At 47.3% G+C, this 25244-nt stretch overlaps 1 protein-coding gene and 1 long non-coding RNA gene across 3 annotated transcripts in view; one reads left to right on the forward strand and one right to left on the reverse strand.

Annotated features, from left to right (window-relative positions):
* LOC128828602 (uncharacterized) overlaps positions 1-25244 on the forward strand; it is a 59603-nt gene that overhangs the window by 3707 nt on the left and 30652 nt on the right. The window contains exons 2-4 of one of the 2 annotated variants that reach the window (XR_008443213.1): positions 7590-7716; positions 15828-16150; positions 23812-23957. This is a non-coding gene — a long non-coding RNA (uncharacterized LOC128828602). Of the gene's footprint in view, positions 1-7589; positions 7717-15827; positions 16151-23811; positions 25075-25244 lie in introns of those variants that run through there. The other variant, XR_008443212.1, reaches the window with a different exon arrangement.
* Positions 1964-25185, reverse strand: NWD1 (NACHT and WD repeat domain containing 1). Its single transcript, XM_054013373.1, has 19 exons — positions 25068-25185; positions 21826-21911; positions 21014-21130; positions 19159-19507; positions 17601-18879; positions 16877-17080; positions 16496-16655; positions 15981-16098; positions 15305-15469; positions 14543-14740; positions 11873-11995; positions 10138-10337; positions 8533-8805; positions 7611-7701; positions 6935-7089; positions 5868-6144; positions 4993-5549; positions 4072-4180; positions 1964-2841 (listed from the first exon to the last, which is right to left on the reverse strand). Exons 1-19 carry the CDS (start codon positions 25183-25185, stop codon positions 2555-2557), a joined length of 4866 nt encoding a protein of 1621 aa, XP_053869348.1. The 3' UTR covers positions 1964-2554.

The raw sequence follows: 25244 nt of genomic DNA on the forward strand, positions 1-25244 counted from the left end.
GCGCAGCCAGGTAGTTGTGCGCGCTGCCCCATCTGCAGACATCACTCCTGCAGCTCCCATTGGCTGTGGTTCCTGGCCAATGGGAGTTGCGGGGGTGGCACTTGGGGAGGGGCATTGTGTGGAGCCCCCTGGCTGCCCCTATGCGTAGGAGCCGATGGGGGGACATGCTGCTGCTTCTGGGAGCTGCTTGGAGCGAGGCAAACCCCTGACCCCGGTCCCTGGCTGGAGCGGGGCAAGCCCCAGACTCCACTCCTCAGCAGGAGCTCGAGGGCCAGATTAAAATGTCTGGAAGGCCGGATGTGGCCTCCGGGCCATAGTTTGCCCACCCCTGGACTAGACAGTAACACTGCTGAAAAGGATCTGAGGGGATATGGCGAATCACAAATTGAATGAGTCAATAATGTGATGCAATGGCTAATATCATTTCATGGTATATTTATAGGCGTATCATATCTAAGACACAGGAAATAATTGTCCCACTCTGCTTGACACTAGTGAGGCTTCAGCTGGGGTACTGTGTCCAGTTCTGGGTGCAATACTTTAAGAAAAATATGGAAAGTGTGTGTATATATATATCTCCTCAATATTTATTCCACTCTATATGCATCCGAAGAAGTGGGCTGTAGTCCTCAAAAGCTTATGCTCTAATAAATTTGTTAGTCTCTAAGGTGCCACAAGTACTCCTGTTCTTTTTGCGCATACAGACTAACACGGCTGCTACTCTGAAACATGGAAAGTTATAGAGAGTCCAGAGGAGAGCAACAAAAATGATAAAAGGTTTAGCAAACCTGACCTATGATGGGAGGTTAAAAAAAAAACTGGGCATGTTTAGTCTTGAGAAAAGAAGGCAGGTGGATGGGGGAGGGCTAGATAAGTCTTTAAATATGTTAAGGGCTGTTATAAAGAGAACCGTGATCAATTGTTCTCCATGTCCACTGAATGTAAGATAAGAAATAATGGGCTTAATTTTCAGCAATGAAGATTTATGCTAGATATTAGGGGAAACTTTGTAACTATAATGGTAGCGAAGCACTGGAATAGTCTTCAAGGGAGGTTGTGGAATCCCTGTCATTGCCTAACCTGTTCTTAAAATCCTCCAAACACCTGTCAGGGATGATCTTGGTTTACTTAGTCCTACCTCAGTTTACGAGGGCTGGACTTAGATGATTCCTTCAGGTCCCTTCCAGATCTACATGGAATGGGCAGGCTGAGTGCATTAAGAAATAAAGTTGCATCTTAAAATATTCCTTCCCATTGTTACTAATAAAACTGTAAATTAACAAAAAGAAGAGGAGTACTTGTGGCACCTTAGAGACTAACAAATTTATTTCATCATAAGCTTTCGTGGGCTACAGCCCACTTCTTCAGATGCATAGAGTGAAACACACAGACAGAAGATATTTATACATACAGAGAACATGAAAAGGTGGAAGTATGCATACCAATTGTAAGAGGCCAATCAATTGAGATGAGCTATCAGTAGCAGCAAAAGAAAAAACTTTGAAGTGATAATCGAGATGACCCATAGAAGGTGTGAGGAAAACTTAACATGGGGGAAAAAAAATTCAATTAGTGTAATGACCCAACCATTCCCAGCCTCTGTTTAGACCTAAGTTAATTGTATCTAATTTGCATATTAATTCGAGTTCAGCAGTCTCTCTTTGGAGTCTGTTTTTGAAGTTTTTTTGTTGCAAAACTGACACCTTCAAGTCTGTCACTGAGTGATTAGAGAGGTTGAAGTGTTCTCCCACTGGTTTTTGAATGTTATGATTCCTGATGTCAGATTTGTGTCCATTTATTCTTTTGCGTAGAGACTGCCCAGTTTGGCCAATGTACATGGCAGAGGGGCATTGCTGGCTGCAATAAATGGAATAAAGAATAAAGGAAAGCTTATGCTGAAATAAATTTGTTAGTCTCTAAGGTGCCACGAGTACTCCTGTTCTTTTTGCGGATACAGACTAACACGGCTGTTACTTTGAAACCTGTAAATTAACAATGACATTTGTAAAATTCAAATTTACTTTTCATCATTTATTCTGTTCTTGTCCGATACCTTAGGTATTTTAGAGATAATGCCTCTTTTCTGGAAGTATATTGTACACAGATCTGAGACTTCTCAAGTCAAGACATGCCAGACAGTTTTTCCTGACCTTACCCATACTCATTCGTTATCTCAAATGTTCTCTTATGCAGAAGAGTTTGTAGGCACCACCAGGAGGATGAACAAGAATTAGGGCCCTGATTTGTAGATTCCAAAGCCAGAAGGGACCATGGTGATCATCTAGTCTGACCTCCTGAATAACACAGACAATAAACCTTCCCTAAAATAATTCCTAGAACATAGTTTTTAGAAAAAACATCCAGTCTTGATTTTGCATGATGAAAATCAATAGGAACGGGATCAAGACCTCAGAAAACAACACAAGCTGATCTGGGATAAGGGGCAAGATCTCACTCTTAGTCCGGAGCCAGGCTGCTGTAAACCAAATGAAAAATACGCAGCAGGTAAATAGTCTGAGAATCTTCCTGGAACTGCTCGACCACTTCACAAGTTTTACACAGTCACACAGTTTTGAGATAGTTTATTGGTTCGAATCTGGTTTCTGGAGACTTTTCCTCTGTCATGTTGTTCTCTTGGGTTTGCCTTCTCTTTCTTTCTGGATTTTACTACACATGTTGCCTTGATGTTCTGGAGTGGATTGTACTGCGAGCTTATGGATTGTGGGCAGCGGAACCTCTCACGAATTATGTAGCCGAGTCTTGTTGTTGCAACGAACCCATCTGCAGTTGGCATGATTCTGTTAGCAGTTGCATACACAAATTGAACAGCCAACAGGGCACCTGCAGAAGACCCCCAGAAGGCAAAAGGGAGAAACCAAGGTCAGAACAGACAAAAGGACTTGCAGCTTAGTATATTCCCCTGAAGCATGGGAAAAGGGCTTGTCATTTTCCATAAATGAGAACCATTTAGAAGGACAATTTGGACTCAAGAAAAATAAGTCACTGATGTTCATATTAATAATAATTTTGTATCAGTAATGTCATTAGCTCCCCGTTGACTATATTGATGGTTTTGGTGAGGGAAGCCTGTAAAGGCCATATAACACTGCCATAACACTTGCAACTGATCAGGACCAAATGCTTTGACTTCACTGTGTGCAAGAGGAATAGGTAGAACACACTTCGTGTGTAAGGAGATAGAAAATCTCTCAAAGGGCCACTGGGCTCCTGCCCAGGAAGCATTTTCTTATTACCACGGTGTAAGCTTACAATCAACTTAGATACCAAAAAGCAGTAAATCTGCTACCAGAGGTGCAAAACACACAGTTGTGCAACCCTTTTGCTGGAATCCCCCTGGTCAGATTAGTCACATCCTTTGGGAAAGAATGACAAGTTATACAGCCATCTAGGACAGGACGGTCACCGTGATTATGCAACATGGGCTGAACTGAGTGTGATCACACAAAATAGCATCTAATACAGAGATGTGGCAAGGAAAAAGAACCCCCCCACACCCATTTCTTCCTTATGCAGAGTGGTGCTTTTTTACTCCTGGGCCCTAGACTTTGGGGATACTTCTAAAGATGGACTCATGTGGATACCTTGTATGAGGAGGTCAAAGGTCTTTCTCTTCTTTCTAAAAGGCAGTGCCCTAATCACCTCTGTACATCTGAGAAGGGAACTATAGCCACAGATAATGGTGGCTGGTCAGTGTATCAATATCACTCCCAAAAGAAGCACTGTCTGGTCTCTGGGATGGGACATCCTATTGTGATGTCACAAAAGATAGAGGTATCCTGTCAGGCCGTTGTGGGGGGGAAGGTGTCAGTGTTCCTCCACACATAGCTGTAACCCCTTGTATCCATCTGTGCCTGTCAATTAACTGTCTTTGGCCAGGAGACGTATCCCAAGTTTTCTGTTCAAAGATGCAGTCAAGGAAGTCTCTCATCCAAACTGCTAAATGAAAACTGTTTCCCTTTGCACCACATCAAGGCCATTGGATCTCTGTTTAATAAAGGCAATAAGGTGTACCACCTGCCTTATATTTGCTATAAATCCAGAATTACTCACCACTTGAAACATCCCAAACTGTAATGGAGTGATCGAATGATCCAGTGTACACGTACTTATCATCTTTTGAGAAGCAAGCACACTGAATACCTTTCAAGAAGGAAGTCTGCTAAAAATGGATAAAGATTTGAATTAGACCATAAATATCTTGTTAAATTCAGGTTGAGACTAGGAAGCCCTATACAATTTCGTGGCTACTCAGCAGTTGTGAGAATGGGGATAAAAATCTTATTAAACCAGGATTTCCACCATAAGGCAGAGTGGTCCTAATAGAGGCACGAAATGCCACAATACAAAGTCCTTTGCTTGTAAAACAATCTACAGCCGTGCAGAAAAGAAGAGATCCACTGTGATCTCTCAGGAACCTAATTAATCTACAAGTGACAGGGATTGGATACAGTCTGATTCCACGGTACATCATCAGGTGAAGTCTGAGGTCTATCAGGCGCAGGTGAAAGGCTAAAAATATCAGCTCAAACTCTTCTCTCACTTTTTTTTCTTTACTTGCCTCCACTGTTCCTGGCCTGTTCACTCTGTTTTGCTTTTGCTTATTCACTGAGTAAAATCCTGCCCTCTTTACATGCAAGTCCTCCAGCTGATGCCAAGAAATTGAGTGTGGTGAGCAGGCTCTGGGCCAGAGAGATGTTAAATGCATTAGCTCATGGTGACTGTGCACTGAGAGTGTCTCTGAATAGGGCATCAAAATCCTGGATATGTACAAATCAGCACTTCAGGGCATAAAACGGGTACCTAGCTGCCAACTGAGCTGCCAGATACAGGATTTAGATGTCCTCCTGTATGAAAATTTGGCTTCCTATGGACTAGTTTTTCGACTGTTTTGGCTTTTCAGATGCATTATTAGCTCATTGAAATAAGTGCCTCACAATGTTGCGTCCCTGTCTCCACCCACCAGGGCAGTACCTTATAGTAGCACATTTCATGTTCCCACTGGCAGAGCTCCAAGTCCCAGAGACACTGCAGAGAATCTTCAGAGCCACTTAGTGCCCACTGCTCTCCATGGCTGGTTTCTAAACAGGTGACTATGCATCTGTGCATTTCCAAAGGAAACACTTTGGAATGTGGGCAGTCGTAAAGGAACAAGTCCCCACTTGACATGCCATAGAGGACTCGGTAGTTTGCAAGGACAGCCACACTGGAAATCACAGCAGCAGGGATCTGAGTATAAAAGGTATAAATGGGTTTGTCAATCACAGGGCATGGCTTTCCAGGGCTAACGTCCAGCACAAGAACTAAGTCGTCATATGCTATGGCTAGCTGCTCTTCCTGCCTGTTGAGTGCCATGTGGTTGATTGGTTTCTGTGACTTTGGGGGTGGGATGCACACCACATCCTGCCTGGAATTAAGTGGAAACACAAGGACCGTTCCAGACACCAGCCCAGTGAAAAGGAGCTTCCTCTGCTCAGCCACCTCTAGACATCTCACTTGGGCAGAGGTGTCCAGTGTGTCACACTCTGCACCTGCAACAGAGAAGAGATGTCTGTGAGGTTCTCCCTGCTCCAGCTCTAGTCCTTTGGGTTTTTCTCATATGTCATGATAATGATCTAGACAAAAATGTCAAAGAAAAGAGATTAAAATAATTCCTAAACTTACAGTCCCTCTCTGCTCAACCCATCCCTTCTGACACAGTGTGAAGGAACAGAGAGTCCTTGCAGCATGCCTGGAAGACCAAAAAAACCTGGCTCTGTCAGATCAATTATTCATTTTTTGGAATCATTTTGATTCCCATGCTACGCCAAGTTTTAATTCTCTACAGTGTTTTATAGATTGTCGTTCACCTTTAGTGGAGTCCCAGATGATGACTTGATGTCTCTCTCCGGCTTGAGGGAAGTAGACATAGTTCCCATCATGGGACATTGCAGTGCACCCTGTGCGATCTGGGACTGGTGCTAAGTTTTTGTGCTTACGATCATAAGTGAGGTCCCAAACTTTGAGATATGGTGCACTATGGGATGCAGATACCAATGTGTGGCCACAAAGGGCTAAAAGAGTCACTGGTGTTTCCATGCCATCCAAAGTGTCTGTCAGCAAACCCTGCTCTGATAAACTCCACACCTGGGAATTAGAAAAAACATAGTGGCATTCAGTCAAAATAGTAAGAAAACACAAAATCATTAAATATATAAATTTTCCTCTCTCCCATACCCTACTCAGAGGGGAGTAGAATAATCACAGTAAAATTTTATAAAATCAAAGTAAAGATACAAGAAACAGTCTCATAAAACAAGAAACAAAGAAGAGAAATCAAGTGTGTCATACACAGAGTAAAGAGAGATGGGAAATGTTCCAAAAGTGACAGTGTCTTAGAAGCATTTCTGTTCAGTTAATAAACACACAAACCTTCTCTTAAATAAACTTTTATGAAAGACCTTGAGATGTTCTGCCTATCTGATATCTCTGCTCTGAATGACACCCCATGAGATCCTGCTGACCTCAATTGGGTGTCTCAGGTACAGACTATTCCCTTTGGGCTGCTTCACTCTCACTGTTGGAGGAGAGGGCAGTTTCTGGGGTCTTGGAATTTTAATTATTTTAAAATAATATCCCTTAATACTCTGGTTATAAGCTCTCCCTGGCCTTTCTCTCTCTGAATTTATATAGTACCGTGACTCACTGTTCAGTGCCAGAAAAAGAATTAACAGGAGAGCAGAGTGACAGCCACACACTACTAGAACTAGGAAAGAGATAAGAGAAAGACATTCAGATGGGACAATAACAGAAACACCACAAATGCATCCACAAGGCAGGTGGTTAGGGACCCTGCTCAGCACCTTACTAGATCTGGCACGCAAATGTGAGCTGGGCCTGCTCGAGGCATTTCTGACGGGAAAGCTTCCCCTCTTACCTGGATAGATTCACCCTGAGAGCCTGTGACAATGATGCTGTTGTCAGGAGAGAAAACAGCTGAGTGCACCACACACTCATGTTCCAGGTCTGCTGCCATGAACCTGTGGAATCCCTTTGAGTTGGCCAGGAACACTCGCACATACACCCCAAAGCCTAAAACAACGGAATGTTAGTTTCTGATTTACTGATCTGGGGAGGAGCTCTTGAAAGTACTTGAGATGATATAGTGCAGACAAGGCCAGACCCACCCACTGTGCATTCAGAGGCTCTAAAATGTTACGTATCTCCTCCATCCATGTTCATAATCTGTTGGTCCCAGCATGCCAGTAAAGTTGTATGTTGAGAACTGCTCAGAAACCAAGGGGCTGAAATTCCCCCCGGGCAGAGGCCCAGCACAAGTCCTATGCATCACGTAAGTCCCACTTACTTTCTCATTATAGGACTTATGTGGTGCATAGACCATGTGCTAGCTCTCTGCACAGGATGAATTTCACCCCATTGCTTTCCAGCCCTTTGAGCATATTAGATTGATAAGAACATGTTAATAAAGGGAAAGACCCCCATCTTGGCCTCTGTTTAAGGGACACTTGGTGTATGACACTTAGAGAGACTACTGCCATCATGTTTTATAAATCTGCTGAAATCTTTCCCAGGTAATTGGGCTGGAGTTAAACCTGCAGCAAGAAGGGACTCATCTTCTGACACTACCAGAAAGCGAACCCTTCCAGGAAGTTTCTTCATTAAGCTGTTTCCATCAGAGAAGATCTGCCGAAAGAGAAGGTACAGTCAGACAGCACTGTGGTAGTTAAGCTGCCTCTCTCAGGTTAGAGGGAAGACGAAAGGAGGATAGAAACTAAGGGGAATAGAGTTTAGTTTGGCCTCTTAATGCTGTGCAGGTCCCATGTGTACTCGTTTACACAGCACGAGGTCTGCAGGTATAGGGAGCATGCTTTCATCATCATGAGGAGAGGAAAGTCCTTTGGAGACCCACCCTATTACCTAGCTCAGCACAAGGCTGGATGATGCCTGGAACTGTACTTTGGCTCATTTCACTGGACCTTAGGGGACAGTTTACCAGGGAGACCTTGGTGCAAAGTCTTTCTCCTCCCGTGCACACTTCTATTGCTAATAATATTCTACCCTTGTCTAGCACCGTCTATCCAAGGAGCTCAATGTGCTTTATGAACAGAAAACACCCCAGTGAGGTGCATTATCTTCATATTACACATGGCCAAATTGAAGCACAGAAAGGGGAAATTATTTGCTCAATCACATAGCAAGTTTGTGGCAGAGTTAGGAACAGAACCCAGCTTTACAGCACTTGGATCTTGCAATCACATTGCTGCTGATGGGTGAGCAAGTGCACAAAGGACATCATGCTAGAGCATGTCAAATTGGCTGTCTTAGAAACTCCTAGAAACCATGGAAGTGTGAAAACCTATCAAGGAATCTATGACGACAAAGGCCTATCAAAGATGCAGGCATCAGCACAGAGCGAAGTGAAACTGAGAAGAGAGAATCCAGTATCCACACAAAGCCAGCATTTCGTAGATTAAATCCCTGAAATGTTATAGCTAGCTAAGCAGAGAGACGCACCATGGAGAGGGAACCCCTGCTAAATCCTACTATCATCTTTCCTTGCTTCTGGATCAGAATGCTGCAAGTTGGTGCTTCTTCCTGTAGCCCTGATAGCTGGCGCTTAGACTGGAGCTCTCCCGTGCTGCTGTCCCACAGACTCAGTGTTCCTCCTTCAGACATAGTCATAACCACCTGCCTTGGTTCAAACACTTCAGTGCATAGCCACGCATCTGGGGCCTCACCAGAAATCTGGAAAATATGTTCCCCTGTTTCCAGGTGCCAGGCATTAACCTAGTAAAAAGAAGGATTGGCAGGTCACCTTCGCCGGAGATCTTTTTGTGCAGCATTTGTACATATATTCATTCTGGAGTTTAGATGCTGACTTAACTTCCCAAATTTCACACTCCAGGGATCTCAAAATATTTTACAAAACCAGCATGATTCCTTGGAAGAACTTCCACATGGTTGTTGCTATCACAGTCTTGGAGTAACTGCACCTGTGTCCCCCCTCTGTGGTCACAGCCAGGTCTCCTGGTATCACCTGTCTCTGTGTAGCCTTCGGACTGGGTTTTTTTTAAGGATGTATAGCTTCCTGCCTTACCCTTTGATATGCCTAGTAACCTAGTCTACCTAAAGGCCAGTGCCTGTAGTTTGCTTTCTCTCTAAGGGCTATGAACAGTGCATTGCCAGCAGTTACAAGTTACCACATGGCTCTTTCTAAGCAAGAACATTTATTCTTAAGGTGAAAGCATTACAAAGAAAACAAAAACAATAAAAGTTCTTATATGCATTCTAAAAGCTTACCAGCAGTCACCCGTCAGTTTTATGGGGCCCTAGTAGGTCAAAGTCCTTCTAATCCTTCTGCAAGGGTTGTCCCTGTCCCCCCCTTTGGACAGAAGGTCCTGTCCACTTGCTGGATTAGATAGAAGGCCCAGAGTTAGTTTAAACTTAGCCTTTTTGTATCAAAAGCCCTTTCTTTGTCTGTTGGTTTCTACAAAACCCAGTTTGAATCAGTATGAGAATCTTCTGTTGACCTAGCTGCAGTTACATTGGGAGTTAGGTTGACCTAACCATGACACTCAGGGCATGAAATTTTTCAGATCCCTGTGTGACATAGCTAGGTTGAGCTAATTCTAAAATGTAGATCAGGCCTTGCATTTTATCCAAGCTCCAAACAACCAATTTTTTTCTTCTGTTCCTTGAATGGTTGCTGAAGACGGGATTCACTGTGCTAGCCAGTGGAAGGGAAGGCATGGGAGCCCCATCATTTAGGACTTTGAAAAGTAGACTGGACAAAGCACTAGCAAATGTCCACCTGGGATATTCTGCACTGGCCCCAGGAGTTTGGACTGGATAGGACCCAGTAGGCTTTTCCATCCAGTGGTGTTGGAATAATTTTTATAGTGGGGGTGCTGAAAGTCATGGAACAAAGCTGTAAACCCTGTATATGATGGAAACCATTTAAAGCCAGGGGTGCTGCCACACCTCGGCACCCCTAGTTCTAGCACCCCTGTTTCCATCTCTATGCTCCATGATTCCCTGATTACAACTTCTTGTGGTTTCTGCTCAGACTCTTGTCTTCTCTGTGCACTTTACATTATGGAGTGGCCTCTAGTTCCATACCTTTGCACCTGATGCTGAATATACAATCCTGTTCCTTTCATCCACATGAAGCTGATATAGATGCTGCTCTCCAGAGTGACTGTCCTGAATGGAAAACTTCTGTCTGCCAGAGACTAAATTCCAGATGCGTAGAGTGTAATCCATGGCAGCTGAGACAGCGGAAGTCCCTTTTCCAAACACTTTCACACATCTCACCTCAGCTACAAAACAGCAGAGAGAAGCATTTGCAAAACGGGGGACCCTCTCCACTTCTAGCAATTGGAAGAGTGCCCAGATTACCATCAGCTGTGAAACGCCTGCTGTGCTTACAGCTCAGGAATGACTAGATGCAAACAGAACAGGAGTACTTGTGGCACCTTAGAGACTAACAAATTTATTAGAGCATAAGCTTTCGTGGACTACAGCCCACTTCTTCGGATGCATATCGTAGATGCAAACAGTCAATGCCTTGTAAGGCCGTGAGAAAAATTCTCCAATGAGGGTCAATGAGGGAGTTAATTGCATTCTACAGCAACATTAGAGGGGGCAGTTTTAATCCATTAAATGTCTCTCAGTTACCACATTCTAAAATCCCTTTTAATTTTGGGCAATCACTTGATCTGTTTAAGGGATGCTGCATGGAATAGGACAGTTTGGCCGTAAAATACGGTTGGTGCAGCCTTCAGCTTTGAGGTCTGGATGTTGCCACCACACAGAAGCTTTCTGTATAGTACAGCGGTTCTCAAACTGTTGGTCGGGACCAGTGTTCCCTCTTATTTTTTACGTCCATGTGTGGAATTAATTTTATTATGTACACCAGTATGGAGGTGATGTGTGACACATAACAAAATTCATGTGATGGGGGTGGGGCCGAGGGGTTTGGAGTGTGTTAGGGGGCACAGGGCTGGGGCAGAGGGTTGTCGTGTGGGGGGATGAGGGCTCTGGCTGGGGTTGCAGGCTTTGTGGTGGGGCTGGGGATGAAGGGTTTGGGGTGTGGGGGGGGCTCAGGGCTGGGGAAGAGGGTTGGGGAGATGTGGGCTCTGGGGTGGGGCCAGGGATGAGGGGTTTGGGGTGCAGGCTGCCCCGGGGCTGCGGTGGGGGGAGAGGACTCCCCCCAGCCATCTCTCACAGCAGCAGCTCGGGGCCGGGGGAGAGGCGCCTCTCCCCAGCTGCGGCAGCTCCGGCTGGGCTGGGCCAAGGGAGGGGCTCCTCTTCCCCGGCTGTGGCAAATCCGGGGCAGGTCCATGCTGGGGCTGGCGGGGAGGGGTGCCTCTCCCCACCGCAGCCCTGAGCCCCCGCACGGGGCTTAATAGGCAGCTGAGCAGCCGCGCAGCTTAGAGGGAACTTGGGACCCCAAAGTGGGTCGGAACCCCATTTTAATGGGGTCACCAGGGCTGGTTTGGACTTGCTGGGGCCCAGGTCCAAAGCCTGAGCTCCACCACCCCGGGCCAAAGCCAAAGCCTGAGGGCTTCCGCCCTGGGGGTTAGGGCTCAAGATACACGCACCCTGCCTGGGGCTGAAGCCCTTTGGCTTCGGCTTTGGCCCCCCTGCCCAGCCACTGGGGCTCAGGCTTTGGCTTTGACCCTCCACCTCACCCGGAGTGGCAGAGCTTGGACAGGCTCAGGCTTTGGTCCCCCCTCCTGGGGTCATGTCATAATTTTTGTTGTCAGAAGGGGGTTGCAGTACAATGAAGTTTGAGGACCCCTGGTATAGTATAAGCGGAAGTCAGGAACCATGTCCCCTTTAAAAGGCTCACCAGAGTGCCCAGTCAAGGTGTGCATCACCTCAATATCCTCCATGATCCACACAACCATTGTGCCATCCTGGGATCCTGCCACCAGCACCCTGTGATCAGAACTGAGCTCCAGCACTGTCACACCTGTAATTAGACATAGATGGAAGGGGAGTCTGCAGACACAGCAGGCAGAGAGGATACAACTAGAGAACTAGATAAGTTCATGGAAGAGAGGTCCATCAATGGCTATTTGCCAAGATGGACAGGAATGGTGTCCCTAGCTTCTGTTTGCCAGAAGCTGGGAATGGGCGACAGGGGATGGATCACTTGATGATTCCCTGTTCTGTTGATTCCCTCTGAGGCATCTGGCATTGGCCACTGTCGGAAGACAGGATCCTGGGCTAGATGGACCTTTGGTCTGATCCATCATGACTGTTCTTATGTTCTTATGTATCCTTTCCCACCTGTGATAGCAGCAAGTCTCTTACTGACCTTGTGTGAGTTATGTGACAAGAGACCAGCCAAACTAGATTAGGTTCCCTCAGACATTTGTGGATCTGTGTTTGTTTATATTGTGAATACCGTTGAGTGGCATCTCTCCCTTGGTGCAGTAAAAGCAGTCAAAAACATAACCGGTACTAAATTCAGCATGCAAGGTTAAATCAGCAGATGGACCCTTACAATTCCTTTGTGTTACAGGCAGAGGAAATACAGAAACTGTCCCATCCCATAATATATACCTAAATGCAGCCTAGCAAAATTCTACTTCTACAGGGACATTCATTTTCTTTATTGGGTACTCCAGGGAGCATTCTGTGCCAAAATATTGCAAAATTCTGCACATAATATTGCAAAATTCTGCAAACGTTATTTGTCAAAATAACACTACATAATCACCAGTTTCGATTATTTTTGTAATTTATTTCAAAATACCTGTCAGCAAGTATGTCTGTAACAATACAGACACACAAAAATTCCCTCAGGAGTAGAGTTAATCACAGGATCATAGACGATTAGGGTTGGAAGAGACCTCAGGAGGTCATCTAGTCCAACCTCCTGCTCAAACCACTATGACAACCCAGTTGCCAGTTCCTGTTTTTCTGCCCTCTTCCCCACCCCAGAGCCCAGCTGGGGGGGCAGAGGGCGATACCCACAACCCTTTCCCACCAGAGCCCAGCTGCATGCCCCCCCCAGCCAATACAGCCAAACCCCCTCCACTCCCAGCCCAGCCACGGGTTCCCCCTAGCCCAGACACCCACACCTCCTCCCCCCGGAGCCCAGCTGCACGGCCCCCCCCCCCCCTTGCCTAGATATCTGGTCCGCTTTCCCCCAGAGCCCAGCCTTGGCTCCCCCAGCCCAGACACCTGCCTCCCTCCTCCCCAGAGCCCAGGGATCCAGTGGGAGAAAGAGCCTAATGCTCTGTCCCAGGCTTGCATGAAGTTTCCTGTGCACTTGCCCTCTCCTTCCCTCAAGGCGTGCTGGGAACTTCAGCTGTCAGGAACCCTTTAGCTCCCTTCCCTGCCCCCCTCTGCCCCAACGCAATGTCTTCTATGTGCTAGCTGGGCTCTGCTGGGTCCAGTGCCTCCTAGTGGCGGCCAGCAGCCCATTTCTGTGGGGGAAAGGAAATTCTGCATGCACAACATTAATTTCTGTAAAATTCTGCATAAGAATGGCCATACTGGGTCAGACTAAAGGTCCATCTAGCGCAGTATCCTGTCTTCTGACAGTGGCCAATATCAGGTGCTCCAGAGGGAATGAACAGACCTGGTAATCATCAAGTGATCCATCCCCTGTCGCTCATTCCCAGCTTCTGGTAAACAGAGGCTAGGGACTCCATCCCTGCCCATTCTGGCTAATAGCCATTGATGGACCTATCCTCCGTGAACTTATCTAGTTCTTTTCTTTAATTCCCTCAGAATTTCCCCCAAGAGTAATCAGGCAAGCAAACTATAATGAGCTTTATCATCTTCATCTTGGTAAGGGATGAGTGAGTAGATTTTGTGCCTAGGTTAATACACCTCCAAGACTGTCGTGAGCTGGTGCATTACTGCACTGTGCCAATTATTCAGAAATCACTAAGTGAGATTAATAACTAGAAACAATTAAACCAAATATGAGTAAGCCTCACAGTATCATAAACATCCTGGAATGTCCTGCAAAGGAGACCTTGGATGAGTGCCCTATGTAGTGCAATAGTCATCTCTGCCTATAGAGGGAGGCACAATATCCAATATTTACAACACTGTTAGTCCCCTACCTGGGGAATGAGGCCCCTCCTGATCCCCACACTCAGAAACAGGTCAGAGACCAGACACCCAACATTAGTTGTTCTCGTTACAGGCTAGTCTGAACTTTAATGCCAGTCAGAGTTGCTTTCAACACCTTCCATGCTCCCTTTGTATGCCCTGGTGTTAGTTATATGCACCATCCTGCCAGCTGGGTCACAGAGAATCACCAATTGGTAAAGTAACCCAACTATCTGAAATTCCCTAGGAGGCCCATGGAAATCCCACCGCATTTCCCAAGCACCAAATAGCAAATGTCAGAGATGCTGTGGGACAAAGAGAGCAGGGAGAACTGACAGATAGTGCCATCTCCTCACACGTAGCTCCTATACTTCTGGTCTCATTAAGGTGACCCGTTTCCGTCAGCTCCCTTGAGGAATCTTCATGCCCTGAGAAAAGGCCTTACCTTTTAGAAATCCAGTGATAGTCATCTTAAGAGGCCCACCAGGCGGCTGGAGGAATCCACACAGTGGGACAAGAACAGGATGGGGACAGACATTGAGCCAGCTCAGACACTGCTGGCACAGCCTTCCAATTAGATCAGGATAGGAAAACATGAAAAAATGCAGCCTGGCCAGCATCTCAGTGTATATAATACTCACTCCTAAGAGGGAAAAGGCAAAAGGAATTTTAAAAGGGCTCCTAGCATATGACTGTGAGAGGCCATTGCAATCATTCAATATGGAATACAGTGCATAGACTACCAGTTTATAATGAGCAGGTGTGAGTTTGCCCTTCCCTGGCTAGGTACTCAGATACTGCAGGGATGGGTGCAGTATAAAAACTTGGATAGATTTAACTGTGTATTGGAGAATCTTCATGGGAGGGGGGGGGGGAAATTGTGAATCTATCCCTTTAATTAATGGTAATGCTGCCAGGGGTTTCAGGTGGCTAGTAGATGCTGATAGTGAAGGGAAGGACCCTCTGGATTCAGGTGAACTGCTCTGATCTAATAAACAAGATGCCTGTTGGCGAAAGCTAACAACTTTCCAAAAAGAAAATTGCGGGTTCCTCCCCAGAGGTCCGGAGATACCTAAGGAAGGATTTCATCTTTAGTTGTAATTGCCCAAGAAGAAACTTCCTCTAGGGAGCAAATATTCCAACTTCCCCAGAACGGATCTACCCATGCCCAACTGCAGTTCAAACATGGACCAGAAGTGGCTCTTACCTACAACACCATCTATATAGTCAAGTGCTGGTTTCAAAAGGAGAAGAGTTTCTTGTATAAGGCGTAGCTCTGGGCAGTTAATACGCTCATTGCACATGGCAAAGTCATTGGCAATGCCCTGAATTCCAGTGGCAACAATTTTACAGGTGATCCAGTTCATATTCCCTGCAGAAAAGAGTACTGACCATCAGAGCAGAGAACATTGGACACAAGGTGGAACCATGCAGTCCAGAGCACTGGCAGTCATGCACCTGGTGATGAAGGGGAAGGCCACTCCTGGAGAGGGTCTGAGGCCACTCTCCAGGGAGAATGGGGGCTGTCATTGTTGTGGTTCCTTTTTTAGCCTCTTTTTGAGTATGTGAATACTTTTTTAATGTACTGTTTTAAAATGCCTCCTCCTGAGCCTTGGGAAGAGTGAGGGCATGGATTTTTATTTCTCTCAATGACTGGAGTGTGGATGATGAGGACTCTGAAGTGTCTGGGGTAACAGTTTGTGAGGATAATGTATTTTTCTCTTTCACAGGTTTCCTTCTCAGTTTGGCTATTGATGCTCAGTTTGGCAGCTTCCAGTGCTTTCAATATAGAAATGTTACATGAATTGTGATTCTGCATCTTCCTGGCATGCAGCTGCAAGAATGAAGCATGTTCCCTGTTGAACATTGTCCCCAGCCCTTACCCAGCACATCTTGCTTTAGCTCCTCAATTCTCCCAGCATTGAGTAAGTGAAAAGGCAGTTCGCTTAGCTTCCTCCGATTTGCAACGGTATCAGAGAACCAGAGTGGCTGAGGTGCTACCTGGTAAAGGGAGAAACAGGAGGTGATCAAGGAGAACTCAGGCGAGATACAGGTAATGAATTAATTTCACTAATGCCTCCTGTGCTGTAGTATTTGGATTTCAATTCATGGTGTGACATCTAGCCCTTCCAGACCACAGCCTGAGGGATATGCTACCTGCAGCAATATTGCACCAGGGGCACAGCAGAGCCAGCAGGCAAGCTGATACAGGCCAATTCCCTATCAAGTGGGGTTACCAGTGATGGACAAAGTAGTGTGGATAAAACAAAAGCCACCCAGAAACAATCTGCCCTAATTCCCAATGCCTCTGATACCACCCCCTGCCCTGCAGTGTGAGGGCCCAGGCCTCTTGGTCCAGAGCCTGCGAGTACCAAGAATGCTTGCTGAGGTGCCTCACCTTCCTGTCAGCATTCAGAGATTTGCCAAGAAGTGGCAGTTTCAGGGACTTCTTCATGCCCCAACTCCAAGTCCCCCTGAAGAAATCTGCTAGGAGCAAGTGACGCTTGGTTTTGTCTTGGGCTGGTAGATAACGATTCTGCACCACTTCAGTAAACTGTCTGGGAGAGGAAAGAAATAGCAGAGACACTGAGATGGGGATTCAGAGAATGGGATCATCACTGAGATGGGGATCCAGAGAATGGGATCATCACCAATCAACACTGATGGGAATGGACAGCAGGGCTGAGACAGGGAGCCTAAACAGGATCCCCACACAGCCAGCACTGGGACATCCCCCACACAGGAGTTTATGCCTTCTCATCCTGTGTCCCTGCTGTACCTGTGAGCAAGGCCAAGAAGCGCAAAGCCGTCTGCCTGCCTCTCTGCCAAGCACTCTCCAATGTCACAGTGCAGTCGTGCCCACAGCAGAGGAGGAAAGCGCAGGATGGTTTTACATGGAGGAGAGCAGTGCTGGTAAATCTCAGCGAGAACCTCATCATCGAGGGACAAGATGTCCTTCAGCTCTGCGTCTGATAGCCCATTCCTGATTTGGGAAATGACAGAGTCGGGGAGATTAGTCCTCTCCCCCCCAACAGTATGCATTGGCCTCCAAAGTGGGAGGGTGAGCAGTATCTTTACTCCTTTTATACACACACACACACTCTCTCTCTCTCTCTCTCTCTCTCTCTTTCTCTCTCTCTCTCCAGCTGGCCCCAAACCACCATCCACCAGGAAACCCACCTAGCTGCTGTTCACAGGGATTCCAGCTCTGGGCAAGAAAGACATGCGCAACCTGTTCACCCACCCCAATCTCCACTAGGCAGTCTTAGCTAAGAGCTCAAATCCAGGAGGAGCACAGGAGATCAATTACCATAGGCCAGACTAGGCAGCGTGGCAGGTAAGAGAAAGAAGCTTGTGCTTATGCTCATGTAAAGACATTCACAGATTGGAGAAGCCGAGAGCTGCTGTTGCCTGGAACTGTGTTTAGCCACTGAGATTCACCCAGACAAAAGGAGCAGTTGGATGGTGCAGGATGCTCCAAAAGGGGATATGGCAGCACTTACCGTGAGGAGGCAATATACCCCAGCATGTGTGCCACCAGGACCATGCCGTGCAGCTTTTCCAGTCTCGCGCACAGACGGTGCATGGCCTCTTGGACTGTGGTAACAATCATCAGTGCTGAAGGCTGAGTGTAGGATGCCCATCTCCTGGCCTCATTGAAGGCCAGCTTGAATAGCAGCGGGTGCCCACCCTCAGGGAAACTGTTCTGGAGAACAGTCTGCTGAGCTGGGCTCAGCTTCCGTTTCACTGATGCCAACAGCACCTCCAACATCTTCCCACCTTCCTCTCTGGATAATGGACCCACTTCAAAGTAGGCCTCAGGCTCAGGCATGGCCTCTTGGAGAGTTTCCAGAATCCCATGCTCTGCTGTGGAATTGGAGACAACAATGTGAACCTTTGGGGGGCAGTCTTTAGGCACCCAGTAGAGTCTGTGGGCACCATTAGCAGGGATTAGCTGGTCCACAGAGTCAAAGAACAGCACCAGTGACTGTACACCAAGGTGAGAGACAGTGAGGAGGAGGTTATGGAAGAACAGGATTAAATCACTGCAAGCCTGTGTTACCTGTACAGGAAGAGGTGGCAAACCAAATGCTAAACACACCTGGGAACAAATATCTCTCAGCAGGCTGTGGATTGCAGAGTTGACCTGGGATGTCCCCAGCTGGCGAATTACCACCACAGTTTCCTGCCCTAGAAGAGTTCGCACCTGCTCAGACAATTTGCACATCAGAGCTGTCTTTCCACAGCCTGGAGGCCCATAGAGAATGAGGGGTGTGTGGACATGGTCATCATTCTGTCTGATGCTTTGCAGAATATTATCCAGTAAGTCCTGCCTCCCACAGAACACTCTGCAGCTCTCCAGGCACAGCATCATGTGGTGGCTCAGCTCCTGCAAAAGCCCCTCTGGCTCCTCGCTGCTCTTCCCTCGGTATCGGAGGCTTCTCAGGACCTGGTGATTTGTAGCAGTTATGAACTGTTCACACAGCTCCTTCAGGTACTTGGTATGCCCTTTGTGTCGCGGGTTCTCAGGGTGTGCATTCCATGGGACTGTATGCACTTTGAGATGCTGGGGGTAATAGTTCGCAATTTTTGCCTTGAGGCTCCGGAGCAGCTGTTGGGCTTCATTGTCCAGGCTACCATCTTCCTCTGTATCCACCAGTTGCATGCTTGTCCCTTCCAGCAGGTGTTTGTCAAGGCCCTCAACCTCTCTGAGGAATATGGAAGCAGCCAAGTCGATCTCTTGGGTGTTGAGGAGGCCTTGTTCAATCTCCCACTCTGTCTCTACAAAAGTAAGGGGGAAATGTGAAGAACATTTAGGTCCAACAAAGAGCAGAGGAGAAGCCACAGCCTAAATCAGCCCAGCACACTCCCACCTACCCACTCTGCACCTCAAGCGCAGCTAGCGAGCCAGCACACTGCTACCCGCCCACCCACAGCCTGGGGGTGACTCAAAATGGAGTTAAAGGCCCATCTTCTCCTGATTGCTACAAAGAAGACAAAACCAGGGTGTAGGGGGAGAGCCCTGCTTGGCTATGGCCATTGTCTAATGTTGGGGCACACCTGATTTGTCATAGCGATGCCTCTGTTCCTGGCTGATGAGTCCGTGCTTCTCTGCTTCCCGGGCTGCCAGGCGCAGTGCTACGGCCAGATCTTTCTCCAGGCTCCTCCAGACCTCCACATCTGCCTGGTGCTGAGCCTGGTTGGCAGTGGGGTGGCAGTGGGGCAGATGGTCAGTAATTGGCTGCAGGACATACACAGAAGGAATGGCATTCTCATCCTTCCAGTACCAAAATGTCAGAAGATGTGTGGCGGTGGGGTCCCCTATCAGCTGTGCAATCAGGGCCTCAAACTCTTTCTCTTCGATAAGTCGGGGGAGGGGCCGGTGTCCATAGCGATCCCCAAGCAGCCCCTGTAGCAGAGGGACCAGAAAAGGCTTGTAATACTCACCAGCAGCAGCATCTGCAGGCAAATGGGGGAAACACATTTCTCCTGAATAAGTAGAAATGAAGACCTGGGGCCCCGAGAGCTGCACTGGGCTTATGCCTGCGAGCTTGACAAGGCCTCGGATGGGAAACTGGCTTGTGGCTGTGGCTCTGACAGCTGGACTGGGCCTGAGGTCCTGGGAACTTGGTTGTATCTGAGGCCCTGACAAATGGATCGGGTCTTGGGCTGAGGCCTGGGGAGCCAGACCCATAACGGGAGGCAGTCTGGGCATGGCTGCTTGGTTATGAAATTACCTGACTACCACTAGAGGCATTTGCGGAATACAACATGGAGCAGCTAATGGGAGCATCTGAACAGTCAGAGCAGAGCACAGAGCATGCTCCTCTGGGACACACACAGTAACCCGGTGCTGAGGTTCTAATTGACTCTCTCTCTGAGACCTGGCAGACTCTGAATGCAGAAGACTCTTGGGGAAATCAGATGTATTTCACACAACTGCCTACTAACTTATTTACTCGCACGCAGCTCTGGCCACACCACAGCAGGGCCTCCCTGGGGCCAGGCCCTTACCAGGACTGGGCTCTTTCTAGGGCAGGGCCCTCTCCCTGTTTGTTCTGTCCTATCATCAGCACCTTTTCTTCTCTCTTTCTAAAATCTAACCAACCCCAAACAACAAGGTGGGTGTGGCACCAGAACAGGTGGCTGATACTGTAGCCCCAGCTCACCTCCTTTGGAGAGAACAGGACCTGACAGCTCTGAGTATTGTGCTCTGATCAGATCTTTAATACCATGCCTGTCACCACAGTGCTAGGTCACCTGAAGGAAGGGCAGCAAGCAGGTCAGGAAAGAGGTTGCCATAACATGCAGCCTTCAGCTCCTGGAAGGAGGTATTAGAGGGTCCCCAGTTCCCTCCCCCTGTGTGGGTCAAAGCAGTGGAACAGACACACTCATTCCTTGCCATGGGGGTATAGTCCTGGTTCTTTGCCACATTCTTTCCCGAAAAGATTTTTTCTGAACTGTTTAGTTTGCCAATGAAAGTCACCCAGGCCCTGAGGTGCTGGGCAGGGGGTAGAGCTCATGGGGTGATAGATGGCACTGCCCACTCATCTCTTATTCTGTCTGTCTGACTCCTAACGCTGTCTGCTTCTTCAGAATGCACAGTCCTCTTCCCCACAGCCTATTGTGCTGTAGCCCCGTTCCCTTAACAGCCCATGTATTCAGAGCTGGCCTGGACATGTGCCGTGTGTGTACTTTTGGGGGCCAAACTCCACCTAGTTGCTGAAACTTCCCTCTTCTGCTCCCTGATGAAATACTTCTGAAGACTTCTTCCCCCAAGTAATGACAAGCACCTTTCTGTGTTGCTAAAATACTCCAGCATCTCCACATGAGCTCAGCAAGTTATGGATGTGTGAGGCCAGCCCCATATGTCTTCCTTGGTAGTGGGGTCTGAGCATGCACTCTTTGTACTTACAATAAAAGTGGGACCCACTGACAGTTTTTGACAGGATTCAATCTCCTCCAGACAGAGTTGTGTGCTCATGTGATCAGTGTCTATAACGTCACAAACACCCCATCTCAGGTCAATTACCTGCAGAACAGCAAAAAAGCACAGGGATGCTTGGAGAATAATTCACATCATCTTGAAATGGCAGTGATATGGAGGGACAAAGCTGCCCCATCACTTTAATTTCAAAGCTAAAGCTGAAATCAACAAGGCCCATGTGATTTAGTGACTAGAAACTTGGGAGAGGCAGAGAGGCATGTAATTTCTTGCCAGGGATATCCAGAAGGAGGCACAAATTTGGGAATTTGAACCATAGGCAGCCTGACATGTGATTCATACAGTTTTGTTCAAGTCAAGGAAACTTGTTAATCTGAAGGATGTTTGATACAATATTTGTATGATACTGCATTATAGGGTATAATAATAATGATCCCCAGCCTTACAACGTCTTTTATGCCAAAAGTTCTGCACAGATGGTACAGACTAGGATAATTTCAGATACTCCTGAAGTGCATCCACCTCTGGGATGGAACAGAGAACACTTGTTTATCAGTGTAGAGAAAGTATAGAATAATTTCTCCAATTGAGCCTGGGAGTAATGTGAGAACTAGGAGGCCAACACAGCCCTTCCTGAAAGCTCCTAAGCCTTTAGGGAGGCTGAGAAGTCAGGGAGCATTTGTGGGGCACGGATCACTTTTTTCTGCATCTCACACACTTTGATGGCCTGCAGCCAGATCAGGAAGCATCAGCAATAATCTGTAGTACAGGAAATGGTTTACCTCAAACATTAAACTGTGCTTCTGACAGAAGGCCTGGACCTCAGGGTATGCTGCCTTAAGCAGGGTCTCTCTCTCTGTAGCCATGTCTGCAAGGAAGAACATAAGAATGGCCATACTGGGTAAGACCAGAGGTCCATCTAGCCCAGTATCCTGTCTTCTAACAGTGGCCCATGCCAGGTGCTTCAGAGGGAATGAACAGAACAGATAATCATCAGGTGAAAGATTTGTGCAGCACCACAACAAAAGTTAGGAATCTTCTATCTAGTTGTCAATCAACCTACTCATCACCTTTAGGTTTCAGATTTAAAAACCCTGTTCAGATGAATACTTGTCTAATCTAGCTAGGTTTCATACTCTCCTCATCACAGTACTGTCTGACAGTCAGCACTATTGTTTCCTGCTGTTTGCGGATTCAGGCACACATTACTGCATTGGTTACGTGAAGTCATATTTTAAACATTTTCTTTATAAGGCCTAGAAACAATGTGGTTTTTGTTTGTTTTATTTATTTATTTATTTTTAATGCAAGCTGAGCAACAGTGGATTTTGAGGTAGCTTAGAGCTGTTGAGTACCACACAGCAGCCTTGATCTAGTACTGATCCAGGACAATGTATTTCCAACCCCCCGGATGAATTTCACAGTGGTCAAAACCCCCTCACGTATGGGATTAATCAGCCCCTCTGTTGGCTGTCTCAGTAGAAAAGCCACAGCGAAGGGCACACTTTAACTCCTGGGGGGGGGGGAGGGGGGACAGAGCCGCATTTGTGACACTTCTGTGGCTGCTGCCCCTGCTGTGCCTGCTGTGAAAAGAGGGCTCCCAGCACTGTCAGTGCAGCCCCTTGTAAGGGTGTCATATCCACTGACTGAACCCAAACAGTTAACAGAGACAGTTAAAATCAATGTGATGATTTGGGGACTCTGTCTATGTGCAACGTATGAATACTGGCTGATTGATTTAATTAAATTACTGTGTCATTGAATTACTCAGTGTATGTGGACAAAGTAGGTGAGGTTACATCTTTTATTGGACCGACATGGCTACAGTGACACTGCATACAATATGTAGGACCCTACCAAATTCACGGTTCATTTTGGTCAATTTCACAGTCATAGGATTTTTAGAATCGTAAATTTCATTATTTCAGCTATTTAAAACTGAAATTTCAGGGTGTTGTAATTGTAGGGGTCCTGACCCAAAAAGGTGTGTGTGTGTGGGGGGGGGGGGGGGTTTGTGATACTGCTGCCCTTACTTCTGTGCTGCCGCTGGTGGCAGCGCTGCCTTCAGAGCTGGGCAGCTTGAGAGTGGCAGCTGCTGGCCAGGAGCCCAGCTCTGAAGGCAGACCCGCCACCAGCAGCAGCGCAGAAGTAATGATGGCATGGTATGGTATTGCCACCCTTACTTCTGCGCTGCTGCTGGCGAGGCACTGCCTTCAGAGCTGGGCACCCAGCCTCCATCTGCCACTCTCCTGCAACCAGCCACTGCTTTCCAGCCACCCAGCTCTGAAGGCAGCACAGAAGTAAGGGTGGCAATATCGCAGCCCCCCTAAAATAGCCTTGTGACTCCCCCTGCAACTCCCTTTTGGGTCAGAACCCGCCAATTTGAGAAACGCTAGTCTCACCCATGAAATCTTTATAGTATAGGGTAAAAGCACACAAAAGACCAGATTTCATGGTCAGAGACTAGATTTCACAGTCCGTGACGTATTTTACATGACCATGAATTTGGTAGAGCCCAAACAATAGGTGTATGTGGAGTCAGCCATCTGCTGTCAGGGGCTGTGCTGTGTATCTCCAAAACCAGGGACAATGTAGGGTTCAGGAGAGTGGAAAATCCCTAATCAGGAGAACAAAAAGGCCAGTTACTAGTGCTGTGTTTTAAAAACCAGAGATCTTGAGAGTGGGAACTCACAGAACAAGGGAAGCTTGGGCAGGAGAGAGGCACATGGGGCATGCTTTCGTAGCTGAGGGGTCATTTTTAACTGCAGAACCAACTAAGGAGGAGGGAACTGGATGCAGAGGAAAGAGAGATTCCATGTTTCAGAGGAGAAGCTGTGCACAGAAGAGGAGACTGGACTCCTTAAAGACCTCAGACCTAAGCATGAAGAACACTCAAGAGTGGTGAGGAAATGAGGTAGGGAAATGTGTCCAGGTGTGATTGTTTTGTCTAGATTTGTGTATTTCTTGAGCTAGCTAAAAAAGAAGTGATTGGTTTTTGAAGCCTTTGGGTCTCTTTCTGTTTCCACTATCATGTGTCCCTGGATAGGTGAACTGTAAAGGAGAGTGCCTACAGGGTTGGAGCCTGGAAAAGGTTGTGCTTAAGCTACTGGAGAGTTTGGGAAGTGAGCTCTGGTCCTGGGGGCCTAGGACAGCTGGGCCATCAAGTCCCATTTTTGTGAAGGGGCAACAGATGAAAGCCTGTGCCCAGGACATGTACCGTAGCAGCCAAATAGAGAGACAGTGCTGCAGCCTACTTGGACCAAGGGAAGCTTAAGAGCACACAGGTGTAGCATCTTGGGATCCAAACATAGCAGCCTGATGAGGTCCAACTGAGAGAGCTCTACCAGGGGTGTGACAAAGAAAACCAAAGAGCAAATAGGAGAAAGATAAGAGCACTCACAGCCACATAGGTACTCATTACCCCACACAATGCCCTGCACATGCACAGCCCTTCCCCCTCACAGACATGCACATTCATGCATACTCCACTCTTCACATGCTCAAGCATGCACATTCCCACCCATGCTCTCACACACAAGCACATGCTGTTCCATGTATTTTTCTCCACACTACAATGGAAGTAAAGAACCAAAATTCAGGGGACCCATTGCACCCAGCCTCACTAAAGCCACTTGAAAGTCAGTCTTGTGCACCAGCCAGCATCTCTTCTCCTTGGCCCCTTGCACAGTAAAGTGTGCTGCATGCTGACCCTGTCTGCACTGGCAATGCCATTAGTGCCAGAATCCTTCTCTCTCAGACACCATCTACATGCAGAGGGGATGGTGGTGGCAAGTACAGCACGCACCTAACTTTGAATAAAATGCAGCAAACTGCAGCCACCTTCACCTTTTAATGTGGAGCTGCAACTCCCATGGAGGACATGATTCTCTGCTGAGTCAAGCAGCCTGGCCATGTTGCTGCACAGTGCAACCCACTACCCTCATCCCTTCTCGTGTAAGGGACGAGATCTGCATTCAGACTGCCAAAATCATTTGGCATCTTCAGCACTTTGCAGCTTATTTACCTGAGGAAGCTGAGCTGATGAAGATTCGGACCAGACTGGACGGCTGGAAGGGCAAAGGGACCATCTTACCCTGGAGAAGGTCCCGGCATGTGTCCGGGCTGAGGCAGCTGAGACTCATGCTGGTGTCTTCACTCGCTGACTTCTCCCTTGAAGGACACTGCTTTACAGAAGAATATA

This window comes from Malaclemys terrapin, chromosome 24 (genome assembly GCF_027887155.1).
Source record: "Malaclemys terrapin pileata isolate rMalTer1 chromosome 24, rMalTer1.hap1, whole genome shotgun sequence".
NCBI lineage: Eukaryota > Metazoa > Chordata > Testudines > Emydidae > Malaclemys > Malaclemys terrapin.